We start from the raw sequence: 26043 nt of genomic DNA, 5'->3' as shown, positions 1-26043 counted from the left end.
GAGTAAAAATCAAATGAGGAATAAAATCAAAGTCAAAGATTGTGTGATTTCGTTGTAGAGAATCTTTTCTCAGCTCGACGAAATGGTGATTAAAATTTCCAATAAGATAGGCCCAGGTTCCTATTGTATTAAAATAATGGCCTCTGATTACGTACATCAGATTAAGGTGCTTCTTTATGTGGTCTCTTCTTATCAGTGAAATGAATCACAAGTTATTTGGCCTCCATCACACATAATAACATACGGCCAGAAAAGGAAACAAACACACATATTTTTTATTTCACCTAAAGCAATCCAAAAGATTCTTTGTCATTCATTTGTTTCTGAAAGTTAGTTGTCCAGTTGCTTAAGCTGATTTTCGGCTCAGTGGAAAACATTTGAATCGATGAACTTCTGTTCATATCTCAGATTCTAATGCTGCATATTTACCTCAGTGGGACTGTGGATTAATTTCATTGGGACTGTTGATTAATTTCAGTGGGACTGTTAAATAATTTCAGTGGGACTGTTAAATAATTTCAGTGGGACTGTCGATTAATTTCAGTGGGACTGTTAAATAATTTCAGTGGGATTGTTGATTGATTTCAGTGGGACTGTCGATTAATTTCAGTGGGACTGTTAAATAATTTCAGTGGAACTGTCGATTAATTTCAGTGGGACTGTTAAATAATTTCAGTGGGACTGTTGATTCATTTCAGTGGGACTGTTAATTCATTTCAGTGGGACTGTTGAATAATTTCAGTGGGACTGTTGATTAATTTCAGTGGGAATGTCGATTAATTTCAGTGGGACTGTTGATTAATTTCAGTGGGACTGTTAAATAATTTCAGTGGGACTGTTGATTAATTTCAGTGGGAATGTCGATTAATTTCAGTGGGACTGTCGATTAATTTCAGTGGGACTGTCGATTAATTTCAGGGGGACTGTTAAATAATTTCAGGGGGACTGTTGATTGATTTCAGTGGGACTGTTGATTAATTTCAGTGGGACTGTTAATTCATTTCAGTGGGACTGTTCAATAATTTCAGCGGGACTGTTCAATAATTTCAATAGGACTGTTAAGGATACCCAAGATTTTGGACGCAACAAATAAAGTAGGATTTTGCTGTTTACATTGGACTTTCCATTATTTGATCAAACAACAATGTAAATTGGTCATTAATACATGAAATGCACCAATAAAAATTTGTTTATGAAGAATTAAAATTTTTGGGTAATGTTTTTCACTTTGAATTATCAAGTAAAAATATGTCAATACTGCAAAAAAAAAGGATGGTTTCATATGAAAATTTTGTAGTGAATATGGGTTTTTAGCAATATCAAAACATTTACAAATATAGTTTTACAAAATTCTACAATTGTTTGGGGGGTATCCCAGGTCCTTAATTCATGTCATTCACATTTCAGTTCTCTGCCATCACTTTACAATTTTTCCACACAGTTTCTAACAGTGTTTATGGCTCTGTAAGGGAGACGACCACACAGAAAAGCTGATGAAGTGGTCAGGTGTACGTTGTCTGTGTCTGAGTACTCAGGTGTTACAGAATCAAGTAATTAATTAACTGTAGTAATTAATAGTCTATCTGCAGTCTGGAATGTGAACTCAATAATCTTTCCTCTTTCACAAAGACAGTAAACATGACAGAAATATCTAATGGAGGATATACCTTCAGTATTAGATAATTTGAAGTGATATGAGAGCTGACAGTCTTCTATAGTTAAAGAGTTCAAAAACATTCCCGATTGATTTTCCATCAGACAGTTGTTTTAGCCCAAGAGGACCTTAATACTTCTAAAGACCTTCAGTTTTGTCCTGTGTTAGAACTTGTCAGTTATCCCTAATCTTCTGGACAGCTTGGAGACGTGGCAGCTCTTGGTCAAGAGTTATTCCTCTTCTGCCAGCCGGATTTCTTTAGTATGCATGAACTTCTGGCTTAGATTTCTAAAAAAAAAAATCTAAAACTTAAGTATGAGCTTACTTCTGTTTGAGCAGTCAAAATTTTAGGAAAATTTCAGACTTTAAGTCCAAGTTTCGAGTTAAGTTCTTTTAGAGAAATCCAGGTCTGAAGTCATGTCTAATGACTTCATATATTTTTTAAGTACCACCTCCTAAAGTAGTCCAGTCCATAACAGCATATTATATTTTAGATCAGTGGTGATGTAAATCATTTCATCCCTGATATCAGTCTAAAGGTCCACTAAGAATCATGCAAAATTACCTTTTTTGGACATTTCAGAAATTACACAAAACTTAATTAACATAGCAAATCAAACTGGTATATGTATTTCATATGTGCAAGGAATTTGAGAAATTCAGCAATATTTTAATTTTCTGGTCTTATGTTCGAAAAAGATACAAAGAAATATGATTTTACAAAATCAAACATATCAGGGTATATGAACTGCAACACTGTATGTTGCACACTTTACGTCGGCATATTTCATGAAACATGTTAGCACTTCATGAATAAAAAAAAACTTTGAAAGAAGAGATAAATATCTAATCATGAAACTTATTTTGAACAGACAATAACATGTAGCTTCTTGAAGGGAGGGGGGGGGGGGGACTCAGTGAGGTTGGAAACTCAGTGAAATGTTTTTTAAAATTTATTAAAACTAAGTTAATAATGGGACTTAGAAAGAGAGTTATCTCTCTTGATGCACAGTTTTTGCTAGCAATTTTTTCAATGTCCTAGATTTGCTAATTTGAGTACAGATTCAGAATGCAGTAGATATATGAGGGTTTTGAGGGAAATCAACAACTTTCACTGAGTTTACAGAGTAGGAGATTTCTGACAGCTTAATTGTTTCAAGTTAGTGGCGATTTAATTTTTTTTTACAGGAATAGGTTAAAAAGTATGTATAGATCTGTAGATTTATTGGAAGATGCGGCACACATTTCTGACTTGTCACTCAATGACCGAAACATGATATTTACAGAAATTGCATTCTGTCTTGTTGCATTTCTATGCATATAACTTGATCCAATCTATTATCGGATATTACAGGAATATTATCTTTCACATTGTTATTAAGATATCGCACTACGGTTTTGTACAGCTCTTGCAGTGTAACAGACAAGAGCATAGCTAAAAGGATGCTAAATAGAAAATAATGTACTTTTCAACTCTTAAGCGACTTCAGATTGTCAAGCATAATAAAGCTATTGTGGCGAGTATCGGATGAAGATCTTGCTTTTAAATGCTTTGCCATCATTACACTATTACAGGGTTTAAATGGAGATGATCTCCTATAGAAAATTTCCCATTGATTTATATCAGGAGGGACGTGTTTGATTAATTTTTTTCTATATTGAAAGCAAGATAAAAAGAACTATTGATAGATGGAAAATGATGAAAAAATATGCCGAGTATTGAAAGAAGGAAAAAACCCTGAAGGACAATAGCCCCGCAGAATGGGCGGTGAATGCGTACCGTTTGAAATCAGCAACTCACATCCCCCTCCATTCTTAGTGGCTAAAACGTTTTTGTGAATACATGGCATGAATGCGTTGATTTTCTTTGTATGATATGAATTAGCAATTTTGGCATTGTTATTTGTTTTTGTCTTATCAGTCGATTGGAAAATCTTCGAGATTAAATTTGTAAGTTTTTAAAGTACATGTAATTATGACAAATGTGGATGGAATTTGAAATTTCTCATTAATTTCATGAATGTAACAGATATATCTGGGAACCAAGGGGTCACTTATCTTGTACATACTATCTAAGGTTAGGGCATATGGAGGTTGATTTGCTATAAAAAGCATTGAATAAAAAGTTCTTATTGTAGAGAGAGAGAGAGAGAGAGAGAGAGAGAGAGAGAGAGAGAGTTTTGGGTAAATTGTAGTAGAGCATGTTAATCATACCATGTTTGAAGTGCCAGGTAATATGAAGGACTCATTGAATAGTATTCAAATATAATTTTGAACAATAACATGAATATAAATTCTCAGCACTGGATCAACCATTCTTTGCTTCATTGGTGTCATTCAAAACCAGAGTTTTCTCTGTAGATTTGCATGTGGTTTTCTGAGCCTCAGCTCACCAAGTCTGAAACAATCATTTGGTCGAGACTGATTGGCAACTATGAGCCAAACAAATTGATAGCTAAGCCTTCATATTAAATCCCCTCAGGTTAAGCGTTTAGGAGAAACTGATCAAAATTTTGCAAATTATGTTAAGAATCGTGCTTGGTCTGTCAGGGACTTGCTTAAAAGCAAACATGGGCTCTTTCTATTATATTGGATGAAATTTGTGCAATTTTGCTTAAGTCAATAGCAAGTAATTCTCCAGTGTTTACAGAGGTGAATTTCTACCCATACCTTAATTAACTAAAGGAAAAAAGGGGAGAAAAATGAGGGATCTTGTGGAACAAAGTTGCTTTATCCGCCCTTACAATGGGTTAAATAGAATTTTCCTATTATAACTGTTTTCCTATTCCAGCTGCTGAAAACATTGTGAACAGAAGCAAAACAAATGATAAGATTTGGTCCAATCATTGGGACTTTAGTCGTGATTGATGACCCCTCTGTCTGAATGGTAGATGATGAACATCAAGAATTGATCTGCCCTGAACCTGCAGAGTAATAAATTTTTATCGGGGTCTTTAATCAAAATTAATCAAGCATCATTTTTGCCAGTTCAGGGAAATTGCATTAGAATTGTTATGTGAAATCTGTAATTTAATCTAATGTGTTGTGGTGATTAGAGTTGGGAATTTATCAGGTATACTTTGGGGTGTCCAAGGCTTTGACCCTTCATTTCCTATCGATAAAAGCCTGGATTATCTCTCTCTCTCATCTTAATAACTCAGGTGTCACCCGGCCGATTATGCATCTCTCTGCAGTGCTAGGTGCCTTTCATGGCAATTTACAAAATATTTTTCAAAATTCACATTTTTTTTTTATATCATATGAAATTTGAGAGTATGTCTTCCCTTAGAAAATTATTGTAAAATTCTAATAGCAAGTCAAATATGTTTTGCAAGGCTATGAAGCAATTGATATACCTTTGATTCCAAGAAAGGTTTAATTTCATTCTTCAAAATGTGAAAAATAATTTCATTATTGAGTCGTAAATTTTGTCTATTTTAATTTATTTTAATGTGTTTATTTTAATTTAGGCATAATAACACAGGTTATAACGCAGAGCTTCCTGTTGTGTACTTCCTCATCCAGATTGTGACTTTACACATTGTTGATTTTAGAGTGACTAGTCAACATTTGTATCTGATGTTTGAGCAACAATCAACAGACATTAAAAAATATCTTAAGCAAATGTAATCAGGATAAACTTAGGAACTGCAAACACATTGTTGACAGCATCACAGACTTTTTCAAACATATTTAGTTCAATTTATCTCTGATTTGAGTTTACACAAAGTCAGGAGAATGCTTGAATTAACATTGATACAGTGTAGTGTCAACAAGCATCTGATCAGCACTGATCATATTTGAGTTTTAGGGAGAATTTGCTTATTTTATCTTGTACAAATATTTTCCCATTCAACATAGACAAGCAACATCCACACCGTGTAAGTTGAACAGATCAGATTTGGAGAGATTGTTGTGCAAGTTTGTCAAACACACTTTATATTCTGACTGTTAGAATCAACTCACAGATCACCAAATCATCGTACAGGCCAGCTATTTGATTACTGAAAGCAAACATTATTTTATTGTAGCCTCAGATGGTCTGAGTTCAACAAAGTCTGCATTCAACCCTTTGCCTTGTGTATTCATTGTGGTGATGTAAATTGTGCCATATTTCACCGTTAAAGTATGACAAATTTATCAACACGTTCTGAAGGATTTGATATTTAATCAAGCAAATAACGAGGCCTTTTAAAAATATTTTGTTCAATATATCATATGATTTTTATCCCAGCATATATGTAACCTGACACTTACAATGCAGCACACTAGCAAAATAAACACTTATTTGACTTGGGATTCTTCTGTGTATTTACTCGGGGAGATTCCAAACATAGATAGAGATTATCAGATAGAATCTTGTTTGGAACTGTCTTAATTAGTTTGAACTGTTGTATACATAAGATTATATCATGGTAATTTTATTGTCAAATTCAAACAAACTAGGAGAGGACCTGAATGAAGCCACACAGCCAATGTGCAGTGAATATAACCCCAGTGTTTACTTTGATACAACATCTCTGATGATACAGTTTTAATGTTTTTTGTCTTGTGTTAAAAGGTGGAAGAGGTGGTGTTTACTGTACAGATAACCAGTTTTGTATGTCAGGAACAGATGACAGCTATCAACTATCTGAAAACAAATAGCTATCACAAAACAATCAAAAGAAAACAAACATCTCAGTATCATGTGCTTTCAAGACCCAAGTGCAAATTGAAAATGAAGTTCAGGATTCACATCTCACAGAGAGAGAGAGAGAGAGAGAGAGAGAGAGAGGGGGGGGGGGGCAGTAAAATGTGTAAAGTGAGGAGTGAGGACAAATTTCAACCAATGGACAGAAGTTGTGAAGACAGATTTTGAAAAGATTCTTTATTTCCTTAAGCTATACAGCTCATCGGTTATAAATACAAAATATTTACAAATGTGTACAAATAAGACAGTAGTAAGACAGAATTACACTATGAGGACAAAAAAATGTCTTCACAATTATGTCCTCATAAATGTGATAGATGTAGATACAAAATATTAGCTTAGTGAGGAAGTGATGTGAGGACATGTCCTTACTAATATTCTCTTTCAAAACCTTTTTTTTTTTTTTGCATAATTCGAAAGAGAGTATTAGATAAACTTTTATAGATATCCCTATAGCTATACCTAACATAGTACTTTTTTGCCTTTAGAATAATATATATGTGTATTCTCTTCTACACATTGTGAGGACATCCTCACTTAGTAGGTTTGGTCGGCTAGAGAGAGAGAGACAGAGAGAGAGATAGAGTTGTACTTTGTGCATTGTCCTCAGAAAGATAATACTTTCGAAATTCATACAGGTTTGAATGCTCTTAAGATAGGATTCTATGTTTTATGTGAAGTCCTCAAAAGTGCACATGCTTCTCAAGGGACGACAGGACGGGCGCTGATTTGGTCCTTAAGTTTCAGTACAAAGCTTTGCCAGAAGAGTAAAAAGACAAAACCAGATGGGCAAAATAAGAAATCAAGTTTTATTATAAGAGAGATTCAGACTCAATTTCAAGGTTCCATTGAATTCACTCTTCTTCTGTGTGCTGGTGAGTATCTGTCACTACAGTGCAGGAGATAATTCAAAGTTCCTAACTGCTACAAGGAGGTGTGCTGGGGTCATTACTCTCAGGCATGCCTTCTGTGGCAGTGCTGCAGGTGACAATGCTATCATCCACCCAAATTCACCCAGTAATCAGCAAACCAGTCTAACTTTCCTATCAGACATTGCCAGCTATACCCATACCTGAAATTTTAATTTTTTCTTCAAAGAATCAAAAACAAAATGAAGCCAGATATTTTAAGAATTATTCACATTTCTTCTGTTTGTTTGTTATTGTTGTTTTTCTATTTTTGGGATTGTTGGGGTGGGGGTATAGTACAATCTTGTTGTTGTTGTTTTTCTATTTTGGGATTGTTGGGGTGGGGGTATAGTACAATCTTGTTGTTGTTGTTTTTCTATTTTGGGATTGTTGGGGTGGGGGTATAGTACAATCTGGTTATTGTTGTTTTTCTATTTTTGGGATTGTTGGGGTGGGGGTATAGTACAATCTGGTTATTGTTGTTTTTCTATTTTGGGATTGTTGGGGTGGGGGTATAGTACAATCTTGTTATTGATGTTTTTCTATTTTTGGGATTGTTGGGGTGGGGGTATTGTACAATCTTGTTATTGCATGAACATATCTCAGTATTCTACTGGTCCTGTCATCGGTTCATAAATAAGACTGTAATATTTCAATTTCAGTGAATTTTGTAACACATGGTGATATCGACATTGTTGAACGTTAATACTGGAAGATTTTTTGAGTGCTTGTGAAAAACTTATCAATTGATAAATGTTACAAACTTATTTAAACAATGTGTTACAAGAAATGAGGTAATTCAGGTACATATTGACAATTTGATCTTTCAGTTCAGCTGCAGCTGTTACTAATGGTGTGAATATCTTAGAAATTGAAAACCAGATTATACCTAACAAAGAGAACCAGCCAGATAAGAAGAGGGAAGATTCACCATCAGGTATTTTGTCTGAAATGTGTCTCGTATAAACAAAGAGAGAAAAAGTAGAGAGGGAGAAAACAGAAATGCAACTAAATAGAAATGACCCCAATTTAGCCTTGAAATTCAGAATTCCATTGGAAGGTGGAATACAGCTAAAAAAAAAAAAAAAAAAATTCCGATTTTTTTTCCAGAATCAATAGTGAATACAACACCACCAAGTCCTCCTAGGAGACCACTCTCATCTGCGTTGACAAATTCTCCACAGTTCCCATTCACCCCCTACACCCCTTCTTTCATGCATTCCCAGATGTACCTCAACCAGCCCTATGCTGCTGGCTATCTGAGCCCCTCCTTGTTTTCCTACAACATGGGTTCACCCAGGGGACAGTGCATAAGACCCTCATTTACCTCAAGTCTTCAACAGAACTCTAGTGTGCAGCCCTCTGAAGAAGTTTCTACTCCGACGAGTTCAACCACTGCTGCCCCTACAGAAAACACAGACATCCCTCTAGAAGTGACTGACCTTAATTCAAGTCCTCAAAAAGAGGACAAGTCATGTGATCAGCAGCCTTCTCCTGCTTTGGGGTTCCAGACAGGGTACAGTCCATATACTGCAGCAGAATCCTCCTTTCGAAGTGCCTTATTTCCACCTCCCAGTTCCTCGCAAGTGCAATCCTCCATACCAGGCTTTTTCCCTGCATTTTCTCATGGATATGGGCTTGCTGCATCTAGGAATCCATCAGACCAATCAAAACAAATCTCTCTTCTGCTGTCGGAACTAGATGCTGCTAAAGCTCAGAACAAAAGAGTAAGATTTTGCTTGTTTTATAATTTAGAAAACAGAAATTGTGTACCAAACAGATTTGGGTAAAAAATAAATATTTTTTCCAAAAAAAAGTGCGAATTCCCAAATTTTATTTAGTTTCATGTATACTTGCTCTGTTTTCATTGAAATGCTTGTAATTAAGGAGGTATAATACATTGTCATAATGGCGGCATTCCTTTTGAAACATGAATGAAAATATAAATATCAGGAATATTTGGATATTCTTTTTAAATTTGATTGCCTAGTTGGGTAGCTCAGCTGGTTAATGATCTGTGCATTGCAGTTTCAAGTCCAGCAGGAATTTCAATTTTTTTCAGATTATTTTCTACTAAAACTGCATTTTTTGATTAAATAAAGTAAATTTGAAAATTTTCAATTTCAAAATATTAGTGTACTTATATCCTCCACTTTTTATCCATATCAAACTTCTTTGGTGTGTTATTCCTCCTTAAAGACAGGACATTTTTTGGAAGCATATATATTCATGGCTGTATGATTTGACAGTTAGCAGAAAAGCTGGCTCAAACAGAACATGATCTGGAGACCTCCAGGCTGAGACTTAAGACAAAAGATGTGGATGTTAAGGGGGACACAGATGCTACTTCTGCTGCAGGTGAGTAAGGATTGCGTATTCAGGTTAAATTTAATTAAATTTAATTCTCGGGGCTTTTATTTTTGTGTACCAGTAATTTTGAGAGATACTTGACTTAATCCTCTGGGTTCCTTGGGGGACATAGGACCTTAACCACACTCTTCCAACGTACACAGTTCTGGGCGATCCTTTTTAGATCAGCCCATGTCATTCCAGCAGCCTTCACTTCTTCGTTTATGCTTCTGCGCCAGGTCTGTCTTTCCTACTTTTCTTTTGCCCTGCGGGTTCCATTCAAGGGCTTGTCTGGTGGCATTTGATAGGGACTTTCGAAGAGTGTGGCCAATCCAGCTCCACTTCTGTTTTTTAATAATAATTACAGACCAGTACCACTTTTAACCCAGATATTCCACCATCAAACCAGCTTTTGGACATCAATACTGGTCCATCAACCAAGACGGAGGTCACCAAAGCTATCAAGTCTCTCAAGTTGGACTTGAGAGACCACAGACACACAAACCCTTAGTTATTGTCATATTTTCTATTGCGTATGTTTATCAGTGTAATGTCCAATACTGATTAGTAGCAAAACATATTTTCGGAAGTAAATAGATATAAATGCCGAGTAAAATCTCCGTAATGTTTCTACATTTGGAGAAGGAAGATTTAAGGTCAAATGTGATGTCTGCCATTTTTTTTCTTCTAAAAACATTTTTTCATATTAAATATGTTTGATTTATGAAATAGGTTTAAATTTTACATTGTAGTGATATCACAATACTCTAAAACAGACCTGGTAAAATACAATAATTTTTTTTACAAACTAGATGGATGCAGTGAATTGTACCCGAAATGTCACAAAAAATTATATAGTATTGTAGTATTGAGAAACATCACTATACAATGTACATGTTGTCTATATGCGTAGATTTTGTATGGGTATTCAATCGAATATTGTTGAGTTTATGTTTTGGATTGAGGGTAGGGATGCCCCACACTCCTACAAGTAAGAGTCTTGGTGAATGTCCCTACGCTCCTTTTATACCTCGTTATGCGGTAATTAAAAATGAATGAATAATCATTAAATGAAAATAAGATGTAATGAAAATAAAAACTTAAAACCAAGTGGGATTTTTATCCAGATCGAACATTTCGTTTATAACCTGTGAGGCAGTTAGAAATTTAAACATTTTGAATCAGTCATGTATTATTTTCAGTGTGAAAGGATATTTTACAGATAGTTAGAATTACTTTCATTTGTAGAAAGTCCTTCAATGGATTACTACAAATAATGCTGCATATTTAGGTTCATTCATACAACTTGAAAATTTAGAAGAGCACAATTTAACTTAATTTGAACTGAAGTTTTAACTGTTTGATGTTAACTGCTTTTCGATAAAATCTTAATTGCATTTGAGATAGATTTTAATGAGTAGATCTTTGAGAATCAATTTTTGAACAATACTGTTTAAGTTCTGGTCAATTTCTACTGATGCACACAAAAGTGAGCGATAAGTTGCATTAGAAGGTATTTGTAAAGTGATAGTACTTGAGTGGCCATGTTTGAGAACAACAAAAGAGATCTCTCATTAGAGGGTGTTTTACCCACATTGATTAAACAGTGATTGTCATCTCACTCCCTTAGTCTGCCTTTCCATTTCTCCTTCTCTCTCTCTCCTAGAAATAATCAATACCAATTATAAGCATTCATTTAGCTGTTGAAATGAGTTGGCAATCAAATCACTTTACAACACTTATTAATTTTCGTGCTATACCTTAATCATGGCTGCTTTGGGAGCCTAGTATTAATTGATGACTGAAGTGTCATATTTTTTCTTCATGCTGCCCAGGTATATTGATTCACGAGGAATCAAAAATGAGGGACTTTTTTCCTGGGTGATGAATCGCTTGCCAGCCTATTTCATTTTGCTATCAGAGCATTTATTGATCATATGCGATTAATCGTGTTGCAGCATTTCTCATTACGGATGACAATGTCGGACTTTGAAGTCTCATTCGTGAGGCCTATCAACGTAAATCACACTGTCAGGCCTCGGTCTATGCTTCCATTACGATTCACCTAGACCTGCCTTGGCACTGTAGCTCTTGGGGATTAACCATCTTCAAGTTTGCTTTTGGAAAATTGACTTTTTTCACTCTTTTGGATAATTAAGCAGTAGATTGCTTAATAAATTATCTCGTCACAGTTAGTGACAAATTTTTTGACAGACATATTCTTCCTCATGGCTCTCTATCAGATGATAAATTGTTGCTTCATGAATGTGAAATGCCATGATCAAATGTTAATTTTGTAATCCTATTCTGATGCTAAAGTTTTCGTGTCTGGCATTTAATATTTCCATGATGACTGGACCAGTAAGATTGAGTAATACATGTTATTTTAATGCTCAGTCCCATACACAGGTCACCAGGTTCAGGCTCAATAGAGTAAATGTTTTGCAAATGTCATTTTATGTATTACATACCCATTGTTTTTCTGTGTGTTGATACTTCTGATTTCACAGAGTATGATCCAATATTCCGGATCACCACAATGTGGTTTTCTATGTGATACTTCTGATATCACAGTGTGATCCAACTTTCCGGATCACCACAATGTGGTTTTCTATGTGATACGATCTTCTGATTTCACAGAGTATGATCCAATATTCCGGATCACCACAATGTGGTTTTCTATGTGATACATCTGATTTCACAGTGTGATCCAACTTTCTGGATCACCACACTGTGGTTTCCTGTGTGCTAATACTGCTTATTTCACTGATCGAGATCCAATATTCCGGATCACCATGCTATGGTTTTCTATGTGTTGATTTCACTGAGTATGATCCGGCAATCCATACCACCACACTGTGGTTTTCTGAATCTTTATTTCCATCCTCTGAAATTGAAGACATCACAATATATCTAATCTGTCTGTGTGTGGCATAAAAACTTTAAACATTGGATGTAAGTTTTAAGTACATGTAATATAAATAGATATGTCTTTGATATTTAGAGCAGAATTGATGACCTTGTGACCTTAACATTGATGACCTTTAAAATGTTTAATATTTCTTGCAACAGAGAAGCCATTGATACATGTATTTAGTGGGTGGAAGTCGATCAATCCTTTCATAATGCTACCACATAATGATACCACATAATGATACGATACCACATAATGATACCACATAATGCTACCACATTATGATACCACATAATGATACCACATAATGATACCACATTTGATTACTTTTAACATTGACATTTGAACCACATGTAGAATAAAACACCGTAACAGTACTTTGAAAGGTATGTACATAGTTATTTTGCCTGATTTTTGTGATTACATGCCATTTTGTAATTGTCAGGATTGGTCCAGGACATCCACACAGCACAGAGAAAGAGAGAAGAGAGCATGATGGGAAGGATGAAGCTGAACTGTCAGGAAAAAGAGGAAGCACTGCGGAGACTGAGAGATCTAGAGAGACGGCTGGATGAGTGAGTACTAAATACACTGTGTAAACACTAAGACTGAGATCTAGAGAGACGGCTGGATGAGTGAGTACTAAATACACTGTGTAAACACTAAGACTGAGATCTAGAGAGACGGCTGGATGTGTGAGTACTAAATACACTGTTTAAACACTAAGACTGAGATCTAGAGAGAGACGGCTGGATGTGTGAGTACTAAATACAATGTAAACACTAAGACTGAGATCTAGAGAGACGGCTGGATGAGTGAGTACTAAATACACTGTGTAAACACTAAGACTGAGATCTAGAGAGACGGCTGGATCAGTGCTCCCACTGGACCAGAATTCCCTTTCGCCACTTTTACGGCCGAAATGCAGATGTCACAAAACATCAAGCCCAATTTAGAGTCGTATCTCAACCATTCCCTATTAAATTTCCGTTTTTGTAGGGAAGATTTTGCAATTTGGACAAAATCAGATGTTTGAGGAGGTGGGGTTGACTGTAAAGCCAAACTTAAATTACCTGAGGCTGTGACCAGCTCTGTGTGCACTGGAGCGACGCGAGATTTCCGGTCGCACGCGTTGACTGAATAAACAGATTTTGACTGCATAAACAAACAGGCGATAACGTGTCACTGACAAAGGATTAAAAATACAATTTATTGCAAAAAGGGATTTTCGCCACTTTTAATTTTTTTCGCCATTTTTGAAAAAAATTCGCCATTGGCGAAAATGGCGAAGCCCAGCTCGAGCACTGGGCCTGGATGAGTGAGTACTAAATACATTGTGTAAACACTAAGACTGAGATCTAGAGAGAGACGGCTGGATGTGTGAGTACTAAATACAATGTAAACACTAAGACTGAGATCTAGAGAGAGACGGCTGGATGTGTGAGTACTAAATACACTGTGTAAACACTAAGACTGAGATCTAGAGAGACGGCTGGATGAGTGAGTACTAAATACGCTGTGTAAACACTAAGACTGAGATCTAGAGAGACGACTGGATGTGTGAGTACTAAATACACTGTGTAAACACTAAGACTGAGATCTAGAGAGACGACTGGATGTGTGAGTACTAAATACAATGTAAACACTAAGACTGAGATCTAGAGAGAGACGGCTGGATGTGTGAGTACTAAATACACTGTGTAAACACTAAGACTGAGATCTAGAGAGACGGCTGGATGAGTGAGTACTAAATACAATGTAAACACTAAGACTGAGATCTAGAGAGAGACGGCTGGATGAGTGAGTACTAAATACAATGTAAACACTAAGACTGAGATCTAGAGAGACGGCTGGATGAGTGAGTACTAAATACAATGTAAACACTAAGACTGAGATCTAGAGAGAGACGGCTGGATGAGTGAGTACTAAATACACTGTGTAAACACTAAGACTGAGATCTAGAGAGACGACTGGATGTGTGAGTACTAAATACAATGTAAACACTAAGACTGAGATCTAGAGAGAGACGGCTGGATGTGTGAGTACTAAATACAATGTAAACACTAAGACTGAGATCTAGAGAGAGACGGCTGGATGTGTGAGTACTAAATACACTGTGTAAACACTAAGACTGAGATCTAGAGAGACGACTGGATGTGTGAGTACTAAATACAATGTAAACACTAAGACTGAGATCTAGAGAGAGACGGCTGGATGTGTGAGTACTAAATACACTGTGTAAACACTAAGACTGAGATCTAGAGAGACGGCTGGATGTGTGAGTACTAAATACAATGTAAACACTAAGACTGAGATCTAGAGAGACGGCTGGATGAGTGAGTACTAAATACACTGTGTAAACACTAAGACTGAGATCTAGAGAGACGGCTGGATGTGTGAGTACTAAATACTCTGTGTAAACACTAAGACTGAGATATAGAGAGAAGGCTGGTTGTGTGAGTACTAAATACACTGTGTAAACACTAAGACTGAGATCTAGAGAGACGACTGGATGTGTGAGTACTAAATACACTGTGTAAACACTAAGACTGAGATCTAGAGGGACGGCTGGATGTGTGAGTACTAAATACATGGTAAACACTAAGACTGAGATCAAGAGAGACGGCTGGATGAGTGAGTACTAAATACACTGTGTAAACACTAAGACTGAGATCAAGAGAGACGGCTGGATGTGTGAGTACTAAATACACTGTGTAAACACTAAGACTGAGATCTAGAGAGACGGCTGGATGTGTGAGTACTAAATACAATGTAAACACTAAGACTGAGATCAAGAGAGACGACTGGATGTGTGAGTACTAAATACACTGTGTAAACACTAAGACTGAGATCAAGAGAGACGGCTGGATGTGTGAGTACTAAATACACTGTGTAAACACTAAGACTGAGATCTAGAGAGACGGCTGGATGTGTGAGTACTAAATACAATGTAAACACTAAGTCTGAGTTGATATTGTTTGTCTGGATTACTTGATACGGTACATCCAGATCACTTGATATTGTTTGTCTGGATTACTTTAATTGCCCATTCAGATCACTTGGCATTGTCCATCTGTTTCACGTGATACTGCCTATCTGGATTACTTTATACTTCCTGTCTGGATCTCTCTATACTACATGTACTTGTCTGGATCATTTGATACTGCAAAAATTCCATATTTTATGTTTGTCCTTAATAGTGTGTCAAGCTTGCTTCAATGATTACATATGAGTCACATGATAGGTCTTCATCATGGAAAAATTATGAGTATTATTACCCATAGTGCTCAAGAAAAATGTCACCGTCACTGCGGTACTTATTAAAAAAAATCCCTGTAGATAAAATAAATGAATTATTTGTAAAGTACCTCATTTTTGATTGCTAGACAAGTCTTCTTATACCTTAGTACATTTTGTTATTGTGACTATTGCTTGGATTGAAAGAGAAAACAGAAAAGCTAAATATGATGTCACAATGCATTACTGTCTATACATCAACTACGTTATATTTCCCATGTTAAATGAATAAGCAGATCAAATGCCTAAAGTCGTGTTGCAAGATGTTAAAGGGTTGCTCATCTCAACGGTCACACTGTCAAACATACTATCATAAAATGACTCATACAAACCTGAATTCGCAAGTGGACTGTTATCAAAAGTTTTTACATGTATTTCAGCAATATAAAGATAACAGTGAGTAATTTTATCTTGCGAATGGTGCTTCCTGCTAAATGATGCAATAATAAATTCGTCATGTATATTTAGAATCTACAGTACTACCTGTCTGGATCACTTACTACTTTCTTTCCGGATTTAGTGGGTTTTTCTTTTTGTCATTTAAAGTTTTAAATCGCTTGCAGCTGGAAATGATTGATATTTCACATCTGCAGCAAATGACACCAAGCATCAGTTCAGGTTGTATCAGTTTCAATCATGACATGGTCAACTATGCAGAGGTGAACGATCAAAAAAGTTGACTCAGTCTTGTTTGAATATTAGTAACATGGAACTCGGGTGGGCAGTTTTTATCAGAAATTTGGTTTTAACTCATATTGTATGATTGGCAGTACATGTATCAAAATGTAGGAAAGTACTTGTAGCTTACATAGTTACTAATGCCAAACCAATTGACTAATGGTTATCTTGTCCTGTTACAGGGGTTACTCGGACAACACTGACCTGTCGGACTTTGAGGACCCTGATGAGGATGAGGTTGTGGAGGTGAGAGGTCTTTGTATTTTAAGAATTGCCATGAAATTTTGATTTTTGCCATGGGACTATTTGGCAAAAATATTCGCCATTTTTTATCAATGACGTGACCCATGTTTACACAGTTCAGAAGACAAGTAAAATATATTCATTATACACAAATATATATATGTACCCAAAATGCAATAATCTTGTGTTTTCTCATGGTTATTATTACATATATATAAATCATTTGAGAGAACACAAATTCATTTATTAATGAAATTTTATCATCTTTTGAAGTTTTGAGTCATGCCCAGCTTTAATTGATTCTTAAGCACGCTCCCGTCCTTTTATTAATTTATTACAATTATAAAGTCAGTAGGTTATCAGCGAGACTCTGAAGCTTTGCTACAGATCTGCTGTTTACCAAGAAATAATATTTCTGTCACCGGATAAAGTAGCTATTCCGCCTGCCTGTCTGTCTGTCCATCTGTCACACATTTCAGCCTACCATGGAAACCAGGTGGATGGCAGACATGTGTCCTCCGTCCTGCCCAGTATCGGGGTAGAGCTCAGGGATTAATCCTGTCAGTCTTAGTCTCCATGATTTAAAATGAAGCTTACATCAAAGAAACAACATACACAGAAATCTTAGATGCCAAATTTAAAAACTGAAAGTCCTCAGTTGCTTTCCATCCGAGTGGGTTTTGTTTTTGATTCCGTCAACAAGTTGCTGTAAATTTGCAAAGTTTACTGAACAATTAATTCCTTTTACATACAGGAAAAAGTCAATGCCTTAAAAGAAAACTTTTGTAAACGTTGTGTAAAAATATGAAAATGTTGCAAAGAGATGTTTTTTTGGAGATGGATCCATTGACAATTTTTTCGAGTATAATTACAAGCAATTTAGCTGACATGAAGCTCTTTAACCACCCCAGGGTTAATTTAGTATTGTGTTATATTAGTAAAATTGGTTTTCATTCTGTTGCCGTCAATAATACTGATAACATACAAGCCCTCGTAAATGTCAGAGGCATGACCAATGAGAATAAATTTCCATGTTTGGGGGTTATTAAAACTTTCAGTCCCTGAAGAGCGCCCATGTAACCGGTATTACTCAGCGCAGGAATTTCTTTATTCTGACAAAATCTTAATAAACATTGAAGTTAATACATAGATTTATGGTATATACCCTGAACTATGATTAAATTTTTAAAACTTTGGTCAGAATGAGGGAGAGATTTACGTTGATTATTGATCCACCAGAGGTTTAATCCTTGTAGAACATGAAATTCAGTATTTGCAAACAACTCAATATAGTCTTGGTGGTTAAATGGGATTATAGGAGACATCATACTTGGCAATTTGTTTGGAAAAGTACACCATTGATATTTTTTTGGCCTGTCTTCCTCTATCTTGGATAAGACAACTAGTAAACTTTTAAATGCATTATAGATATAATCGATAGAAGGAGAACGGGACTGTCTTAGATTTGATGGTAGACGGGGGTTAGGGGGGGATCGCGTCCTGGGAATCTGCGAGATTCTCACTGAAGATAGGCCCATAGTCTCACTCTAGCCCAGCAGGGTACAACAACAGGTGTCCCAGTACTTGACAGATCTAATCCCACTGATTATTGTACCTTTGCTCTGTCTTTGTATCACAGTAGTTTGCTCTGCATGCCAAAGGTCTAGTATTTTACGAGAAGCAGTGTTAATTCAAATACTTGCCAACAAATCTTGTTAATATTAGACCTAATATACATATCAAAATGATGTTTCATCAATGTGTTGTGCTGTTAGAAAATATAAATATTAACGAAGTGTTTTAATTAATAAAGGATTTGTAAATGACTTGTTTTTCTTGAGCCGTTGTTTGTCCTGAGTGCTTTGTTCTGTGATGTAGTCCTCATCTGAACATCACGTTTGCGATTTTACGAAGTAGAACAAGATGATTTCATTGCATTGAAATTTTTTCATTCTACTTACAGGGCATTGACAACTTGTTGTCACAGATAGACTCCAGCTATGGATCAGACAAGAAATATATTTCTCTTCTACGACGTCTCGAGTTGGTCAAACAGCGACAAAGGGAGATCACGAAGGAGGAAATGCACACCGTGCTGGAGGAGAGAGACATAGCACAGTCCAGGGTAAGGGGAAATAACTACTTCAGTCTGGGTTAGGAAAATGTACACAATTGTGTTGGTGGGTAAAGGGGGGGGTTCTGGCCAGGGCTTCGGGATGAAGAGGTAATAGATGGATAGATTCCTTTGTTCGGGTATTATGAGAGGTATTTGGTATTCTCCCCCCCCCCCCCCCCCCCCCAATCCCCCTCTTCATCCTTACCCCCAAATGACATAGGGTCAGGATAGTGAATTTTAATTTTAGGTTAGGTTAATTGCTAGGGTTAAGTACAACAACACTTATGTAATCCCAGGGACAAACATTTGGCTGCAGACACAAAACGAAAGGCAACAGCTTGATTCCTAACAGTTAAAAAATTCTCATTACCAGTAACCGTAGCAATTTTGTTATTATGATAAATTTATAAATCATTTACAACAATGTTGAAACCACACTCCATGCTATAAATAATTATCAATGATTAAATAAACCCACTAGTGTTCTGGAATAGAAATGATCTAGATATGAGCTAGTTCTTGTTCAGCCCTGTTGTTGGATAGCAAGTCTTGTTGAATGTTATGTAAATAGATAGATGTATGTTGATTGTGATGTAGTCCAGAACAGATCATGATTTGCTGATCATGAAATATTCAAAGTGCAAGAAGTTCAAAGCAATGTTGTGACAGAGGTTGTCATTGCAGAAAATGTTGACCCCCAAAAAGAAGGAAACATGTTTGTGTACTATACAGCTATGTAGAATTATGTAGATAGAATATAAACTAGTTATAACTTACATATACATACTCTCAGGAGACGCCACACCAGCTGTGTGTTTACAATGATGTAACATTTTTATACATAAATGAGCACTTATAGCTGTGACTTGAGATAGAAAATTTCATTTCTTGATTATATGTTTTCCTGTTTTTATTGTGTGTTATGTCTGTCTTTAGAAGACATGTTGTTACATCACAGTGACATCACAGTGATGCCCGTCTGTTTGAGGCTTTCTATTTCATTTCTCTGACACATATCAAACTGAAACTTGCTGTGTAGCTTCTTTATGGGTCATTCTAGATCATGTTACAATTCTTATCCATGTTTCCTCTTTTGCCGAAGTTTGCCACTTTATTTGTAATTCGATGTTATATGGAGGGTTCATGATTTGTCTGACTAGCCCCTCCCACAGTTTTCAAGTTAGGACATTCTTGTTTTACAGAGTGTTTGTATGGATATTAAAGATGTGCAGGTGGCAAGGATTTTGATTTTCTTCAATTTTTGAGGACATTATTTAGTTGAACTTTGTCAATTTTGAGGAAATATTACTAAGTGAGTACATGGTTTGTCCTTTTAACTCTTCTTACAGTTCTAAAGCTAAAGCCTTATTTTACAGAGTATTTGTATGGGTATTGAAGATGTGTGTCTTCTGTTTTTTGTGAAAATCACAGGTTGCTGAACTAAGCTAACTGGGGGAAATATTTTACACACAGAGCTCTTGACTTTTATGTGTATACTTCCTGTCACAGTTTTTAAACTAGGACCTTTCATTCATATGCAAAATAAAGTATGTTGAGCTAATACTACCTTAAGTGAAGTTCTGCAGCTCATGGTAAAGAAAAACACCCAACATAAGCTTTTGATGGGCATACTGTGTACTGTTTCTGCTACTCATTTTGATAGTGTGTTGACCTGGTTTTGATTTTGTGTGAAACATATTCATGTAACTATTCTTCTTCTAAAAAAAAAAAAAAAAGCTCTGCATTTGATTTTCATACAAAAAAATGAGCTTCCATTACCCCTTTTTTCCCCACTACAATTTCAGAATGGAGGATATTTACAGTGACTAAGTTTTACGTTGCGTAATACTCGTAGTTCCTTTTGGTTAATTTCTTCCACTGATATTGATTTTATCTTATTTCGTTGACTTTCAATACCGTCTAGACATAAATATAACTTCAAATAAATACCCCCATTCTTCCACAGGCAAGAAAACTGGAGGAGGAGTTGTTAAAGTATCAAAGAGAGAATTCGTCTTCTAACAGCGAGCCACATCTCCAGGTAGTCATCTTATTTTATTGATTTTCTTTATTAAAAAAAAACATTCAAAAGAAAAAGCTGTGGTGAAGCTCCTTTTTTATATAGCTGTTTTATGGGGTCACAGTTTCAGAACACAATAGGCCACATTCAAATAATTATATGTAGGTGTAGAGAAGGGTATTGGCTATTGATCACATGATCATATGTACGTGTACAGTATTGTCTATTGATCACATGATCATATGTACGTGTACAGTATTGTCTATTGATCACATGATCATATGTATGTGTACAGTATTGTCTGTTGATCACATGATCATATGTAAGTGTAGGGTATTGTCTATAAATCACATGATCATATGTATGTGTACAGTATTGTCTGTTGATCACATGATCATATGTATGTGTACAGTATTGTCTATTGATCACATGATCATATGTATGTGTACAGTATTGTCTGTTGATCACATGATCATATGTAAGTGTAGGGTATTGTCTATAAATCACATGATCATATGTACGTGTACAGTATTGTCTGTTGATCACATGATCATATGTACGTGTACAGTATTGTCTGTCAATCACATGATCATATGTACGTGTACAGTATTGTCTATTGATCACATGATCATATGTACGTGTACAGTATTGTCTATTGATCACATGATCATATGTACGTGTACAGTATTGGCTATTGATCACATGATCATATGTACGTGTACAGTATTGTCTATTGATCACATGATCATATGTACGTGTACAGTATTGTCTATTGATCACATGATCATATGTACGTGTACAGTATTGTCTATTGATCACATGATCATATGTACGTGTACAGTATTGTCTGTTGATCACATGATCATATGTACGTGTACAGTATTGTCTGTTGATCACATGATCATATGTACGTGTACAGTATTGTCTATTGATCACATGATCATATGTACGTGTACAGTATTGTCTATTGATCACATGATCATATGTACGTGTACAGTATTGGCTATTGATCACATGATCATATGTACGTGTACAGTATTGTCTATTGATCACATGATCATATGTACGTGTACAGTATTGTCTATTGATCACATGATCATATGTACGTGTACAGTATTGGCTATTGATCACATGATCATATGTACGTGTACAGTATTGTCTATTGATCACATGATCATATGTACGTGTACAGTATTGGCTATTGATCACATGATCATATGTACGTGTACAGTATTGTCTATTGATCACATGATCATATGTACGTGTACAGTATTGTCTATTGATCACATGATCATATGTACGTGTACAGTATTGGCTATTGATCACATGATCATATGTACGTGTACAGTATTGGCTATTGATCATATGTAAGTGTAGGGTATTGTCTATAAATCACATGAAACACTAGTACTTGTTGTATATGTATTGTATAGGATGTATTGTACCGAGACGTCTTTGCAAGTTTTAGTCAGTGTACTATAAATATGGTCACTTTTGTCGTGGATCAATTTTTGGTATTTTACAGGTCTATTTTAGTAATAGTATATAGAACTTTAAAGTCTCTCAACATTCCACTTTCTTTTCATGAAATTTTTTTTTTTTGGTCTAAATCCGTCTAAATCTAAATCTGTATTTTCACAAATTTGGCTTCCATTGAAATAAACAGCTGTGAGAAGAAAGTTGTAGCATCACTGTATATAAATCACCAGCAGAATTTTTATATATAAGAATAACTCTAGTATTTTGACCCAAATTTGCAAAATAAATTGATGCAGAAATCTCCAGATTTAATGGTATAAAAAAAATTTCATGACACATAAAACAATTTAAAGTTTTTAAGGGAGGACTTTATTGGACCAAGTCAAATTTTGCTTTCAGTTTTGATGGTCCCAATGTCTTTTAAGTTGTCCTGAAGAAACTGTTAATCCTACAGTAAAACATGCTTATAGTGAAGTGCTAGGGACAAACAATTACAGTAAAACACGTTTATAGTCAAGTGCTGGGGTCAAACAATTATAGTAAAACATGTTTATAGTGAAGTGCTGGGGTCAAACAATTATAGTAAAACATGTTTATAGTGAAGTGCTGGGGTCAAACAATTACAGTAAAACATGCTTATAGTGAAGTGCTGGGGACAAACAATTTTGATTCATATTAAACGTTAATTTGTTATATACAATAAATCCATAATAATATTATGTTTTGTAACTACAGGGAATGAAAATCACTTTGCTGTAGGCATGAATTCATTATAAGTATGTTTACTGTAACTGTGTTTACTGTATGTTCTGGTTCAGTGTCAGAGGCCTGTGTTTCTCTATAAGCATGTGATGTCTGAATACTGTAATTGTTTTAAAATGTCTAGAAAACAGATAAAAAAAACCAATTACCTGATATTGAATTTGTATTAGATATGGGTTTGAAACTTGACAACAAATAATTTGTCTAACAGCTGCATAGCAGGACTAGATTTAAATATTGTTCTAGATAAAAATTTAAGTATACAGTGTAAAACATTCTTATGTAACACCATATATTAAAGAAATTTAATAATAATGTCTTTTGTTCGATTTTTTGGCATGGAAAGTAAATAAATGTATATAATGAGAAGCATTTTCCACCCCCAAAAAACTGTCCTAGCTGATATGACATATTTAATTTAAATGTGAATGAATATCGATATAACTGGGTTTGGGGGCTGGTGAGGAGTAACAGAAGAATGGCCAATTTACTGTACCCTGAAATTATTCAGGAAGAGGCCAATTGATTATCATTGTACATTTCGATAAGATTGATATCCATATTGTATTTCTATAGAATTGCAGGAATTTAATTACTTTTGACAGGTGTCATAACGAAGCATGTTTAAGTGCTGGCTTAATTTTGATAATACTGGCCTTCCCCCTTTGCATAATTATCACCAATCTATGGACTACCCCATTTGAGGTGGGATTAGCCATACATTCTGATCACTATATGGTGAGATACAACACACAAAACAGATATATGTATTTATATTACATTAAGAGGCCACAGACAGGAGCAGGGGTGTGAGATTTACTAGTAATTATGAGCTTCACCAGAGACATTTCAATATTTAGAAGTGACATGGTTTAATTAGAACTTGTCCTTTATAGAGAAAGAAAATTCAAATTCTGCATGCATGCACATTTTTCTTTTGATATCTTGTAATGAATCATCAGTGTTGGAAGATCCTAAAGCATAGAAATACTAAGAATTTGAAATCTCTTTACTTCCTTTGACAGCTGAGTTCAGGTAACCAAAGCAGTCTGTCCTCATTTGATTTGGGGATTTTATTATTTTGCATTTATTTTGTTGTTGTTGGTTTTTTGAATTATAAGCCTTGTAATCATTAACTGTTTGGGTATTTGCCAACAGCAGACTGGCAACACCTAACAGATTGAGAGCATGTGTTTTACAATAAAAAGATTTGTTTCTACTGTTTTTTGTGACAACTGTTGAGTTTGGGATACTTTTTTTTTCTGTGTGCTTGTTTGAAGTATTCTAACTAAACTACCATGAAGTCTTCTGCTTCAACTTGACAAAATGAGTGCTGCTTTAAATTATTGTACCATGTGCTATTTTGGCATTTAAGAAATTGTGTTACCACTGTGAAGTACTCCTTTATGAAAGCAAGAAGAAAGCACCCTCCATATTTTCTCAATCTGACCTTGATGTTCCTAGTTTCGTGATATGTCACTATAAAGATTTAAGCAGATTTTTACCCAACATTTAACCAGAAGAGATCTTGGTGGGTTTTTTATCATCAGATTTTGACCCCCATTTGTCACCCCTTTTCCACCACTAGATTTATAGTGACCTATTTGGGACCTTGGTCTTATCTGGTCATTGCTGTGTAGGCTATTGTTATAGCTCAGTCCTTAATGGTCCAATGTATCAGGGCAGATAATCCCTTATCACATTCCAGTACGTACTTGTATTCCCCTTATCAAGGACTATGGATGCACTATACATTGGGTATTAGTCATTAATGTGGGCGTTAGACCACCTTAACAAAGGGTCCTGTCAAATGATTTCAGATGAGAATTTGTACATGGAGAACATCGAATGTATAGTACTATACACCCTGATTTTTGTAATTTAATAAAATGTAGCTGCATGTTGTATTGCTTTGACTATAATCATTGCAAAAACAAATCAAGGAGTTTGAGGAGATTTATCAAACATCCAACATCTAAACTGCTATCACTTCAATTTATAGGTACAAAAGCTCTTAAAACAACTTTATACTTTGCTAGGATTTTTTCGTGTGTATTCTAAACTGGATGTTCTGAAAATGACTAACCCGAATCTTTGATTTGTTCTGTAACAGTCTAGGTCCCATTCCCCCGGGTGTTTCATGCCCGTGCCGCCTGAATCCCCACGGTAGGTACTATGTGAGTGGACACTGGGTGTAGGGCACACGGGTAGGTGGTGTACAACTGTTTGCCATCGTTGCACTACGTGCTGTGCATTCGTGTTAGGCCGAGGGTGAACAAAACATGTTACCTTTAAATATTATATGGTGCAAACTTACGATACTTGACATGGTTTGATGTTAGGTTATGTATTTTTAAAGATAATAGAAATATGAATGATATAAGAATTGAAAGTACATGTCTGTGCACTTGTTTGCTTGTTTGGATTTGTTTCGCGAGAGGTCTTGGGGATAGTCATTCATTTAGGGGTTAGTGGTGATAACGTTTTTGTGTATAGCGGTTTCGGTCACAGTATTTTTGAGTGCAATCCATCTACCTGAAGTGCCTAGTTGCCATGAAATATGAATGTGTCTGCCATTGAAAAAGGATTTGGACGAATGTTTTAATGGGTGCCTGCGCAAAAGGAAAACTGTGTAGATGTATTCACTGAACACGAGTCAACGAACAAACGTTTCGTGTTCCACTTTTTGTTTTTTGTTTGAGTAAGTAATGAAGACATGAAGAAAAAAATCAACAAGACAAGATATTTAAACTATCGGTTGATATCATTTGACAGATTCAATAGAAATCTGGTGTCTTGTTATAAATAGAGACAAACACAGTTCCTGTTTGCCCAGTGTTGAAGCCTAATATTTACAGGTTGATGGCGAGCACCCACTAAGCGCTGTTGACTTAAATTGGCTTCTCTGAATGCTTTGAGTCAATAAGTTT

At 35.6% G+C, this 26043-nt stretch overlaps 1 protein-coding gene and 2 long non-coding RNA genes across 5 annotated transcripts in view; 1 reads left to right on the top strand and 2 right to left on the bottom strand.

The window, feature by feature from the left end:
* The window catches only part of LOC125650769 (mirror-image polydactyly gene 1 protein-like), a 42072-nt gene that overhangs the window by 10635 nt on the left and 5394 nt on the right, over positions 1-26043 (top strand). For both annotated transcript variants that reach the window (XM_048879298.2, XM_048879301.2), the window contains exons 3-9: positions 8086-8192; positions 8366-8982; positions 9505-9613; positions 12964-13093; positions 16676-16739; positions 18700-18861; positions 20819-20893. In XM_048879298.2, the coding sequence (XP_048735255.2) occupies positions 8086-8192; positions 8366-8982; positions 9505-9613; positions 12964-13093; positions 16676-16739; positions 18700-18861; positions 20819-20893 (1264 nt within the window). The remainder of the gene's footprint in view (positions 1-8085; positions 8193-8365; positions 8983-9504; positions 9614-12963; positions 13094-16675; positions 16740-18699; positions 18862-20818; positions 20894-26043) is intronic.
* LOC125650779 (uncharacterized) lies at positions 262-25394 on the bottom strand. 2 transcript variants are annotated; one of them, XR_008803095.1, is made up of 4 exons: positions 25200-25390; positions 11365-12491; positions 11199-11266; positions 262-1942 (listed from the first exon to the last, which is right to left on the bottom strand). It is a non-coding gene; the product is annotated as an uncharacterized LOC125650779 (long non-coding RNA). The 2 variants fall into 2 exon arrangements; XR_007361108.2 differs by lacking the exon at positions 262-1942 and having other exon boundaries at positions 9608-11266; positions 25200-25394.
* On the bottom strand, positions 7138-8835 carry LOC125650780 (uncharacterized). The gene is made up of 2 exons (XR_008803094.1): positions 8698-8835; positions 7138-7419 (listed from the first exon to the last, which is right to left on the bottom strand). It is a non-coding gene; the product is annotated as an uncharacterized LOC125650780 (long non-coding RNA).

The sequence above is a fragment of the Ostrea edulis genome, chromosome 5 (assembly GCF_947568905.1).
Source record: "Ostrea edulis chromosome 5, xbOstEdul1.1, whole genome shotgun sequence".
Classification (NCBI taxonomy): domain Eukaryota; kingdom Metazoa; phylum Mollusca; class Bivalvia; order Ostreida; family Ostreidae; genus Ostrea; species Ostrea edulis.
The sequence above is the reverse complement of the archived record's forward strand: the minus strand, read 5'-3'. Positions and strand labels throughout refer to the sequence as shown.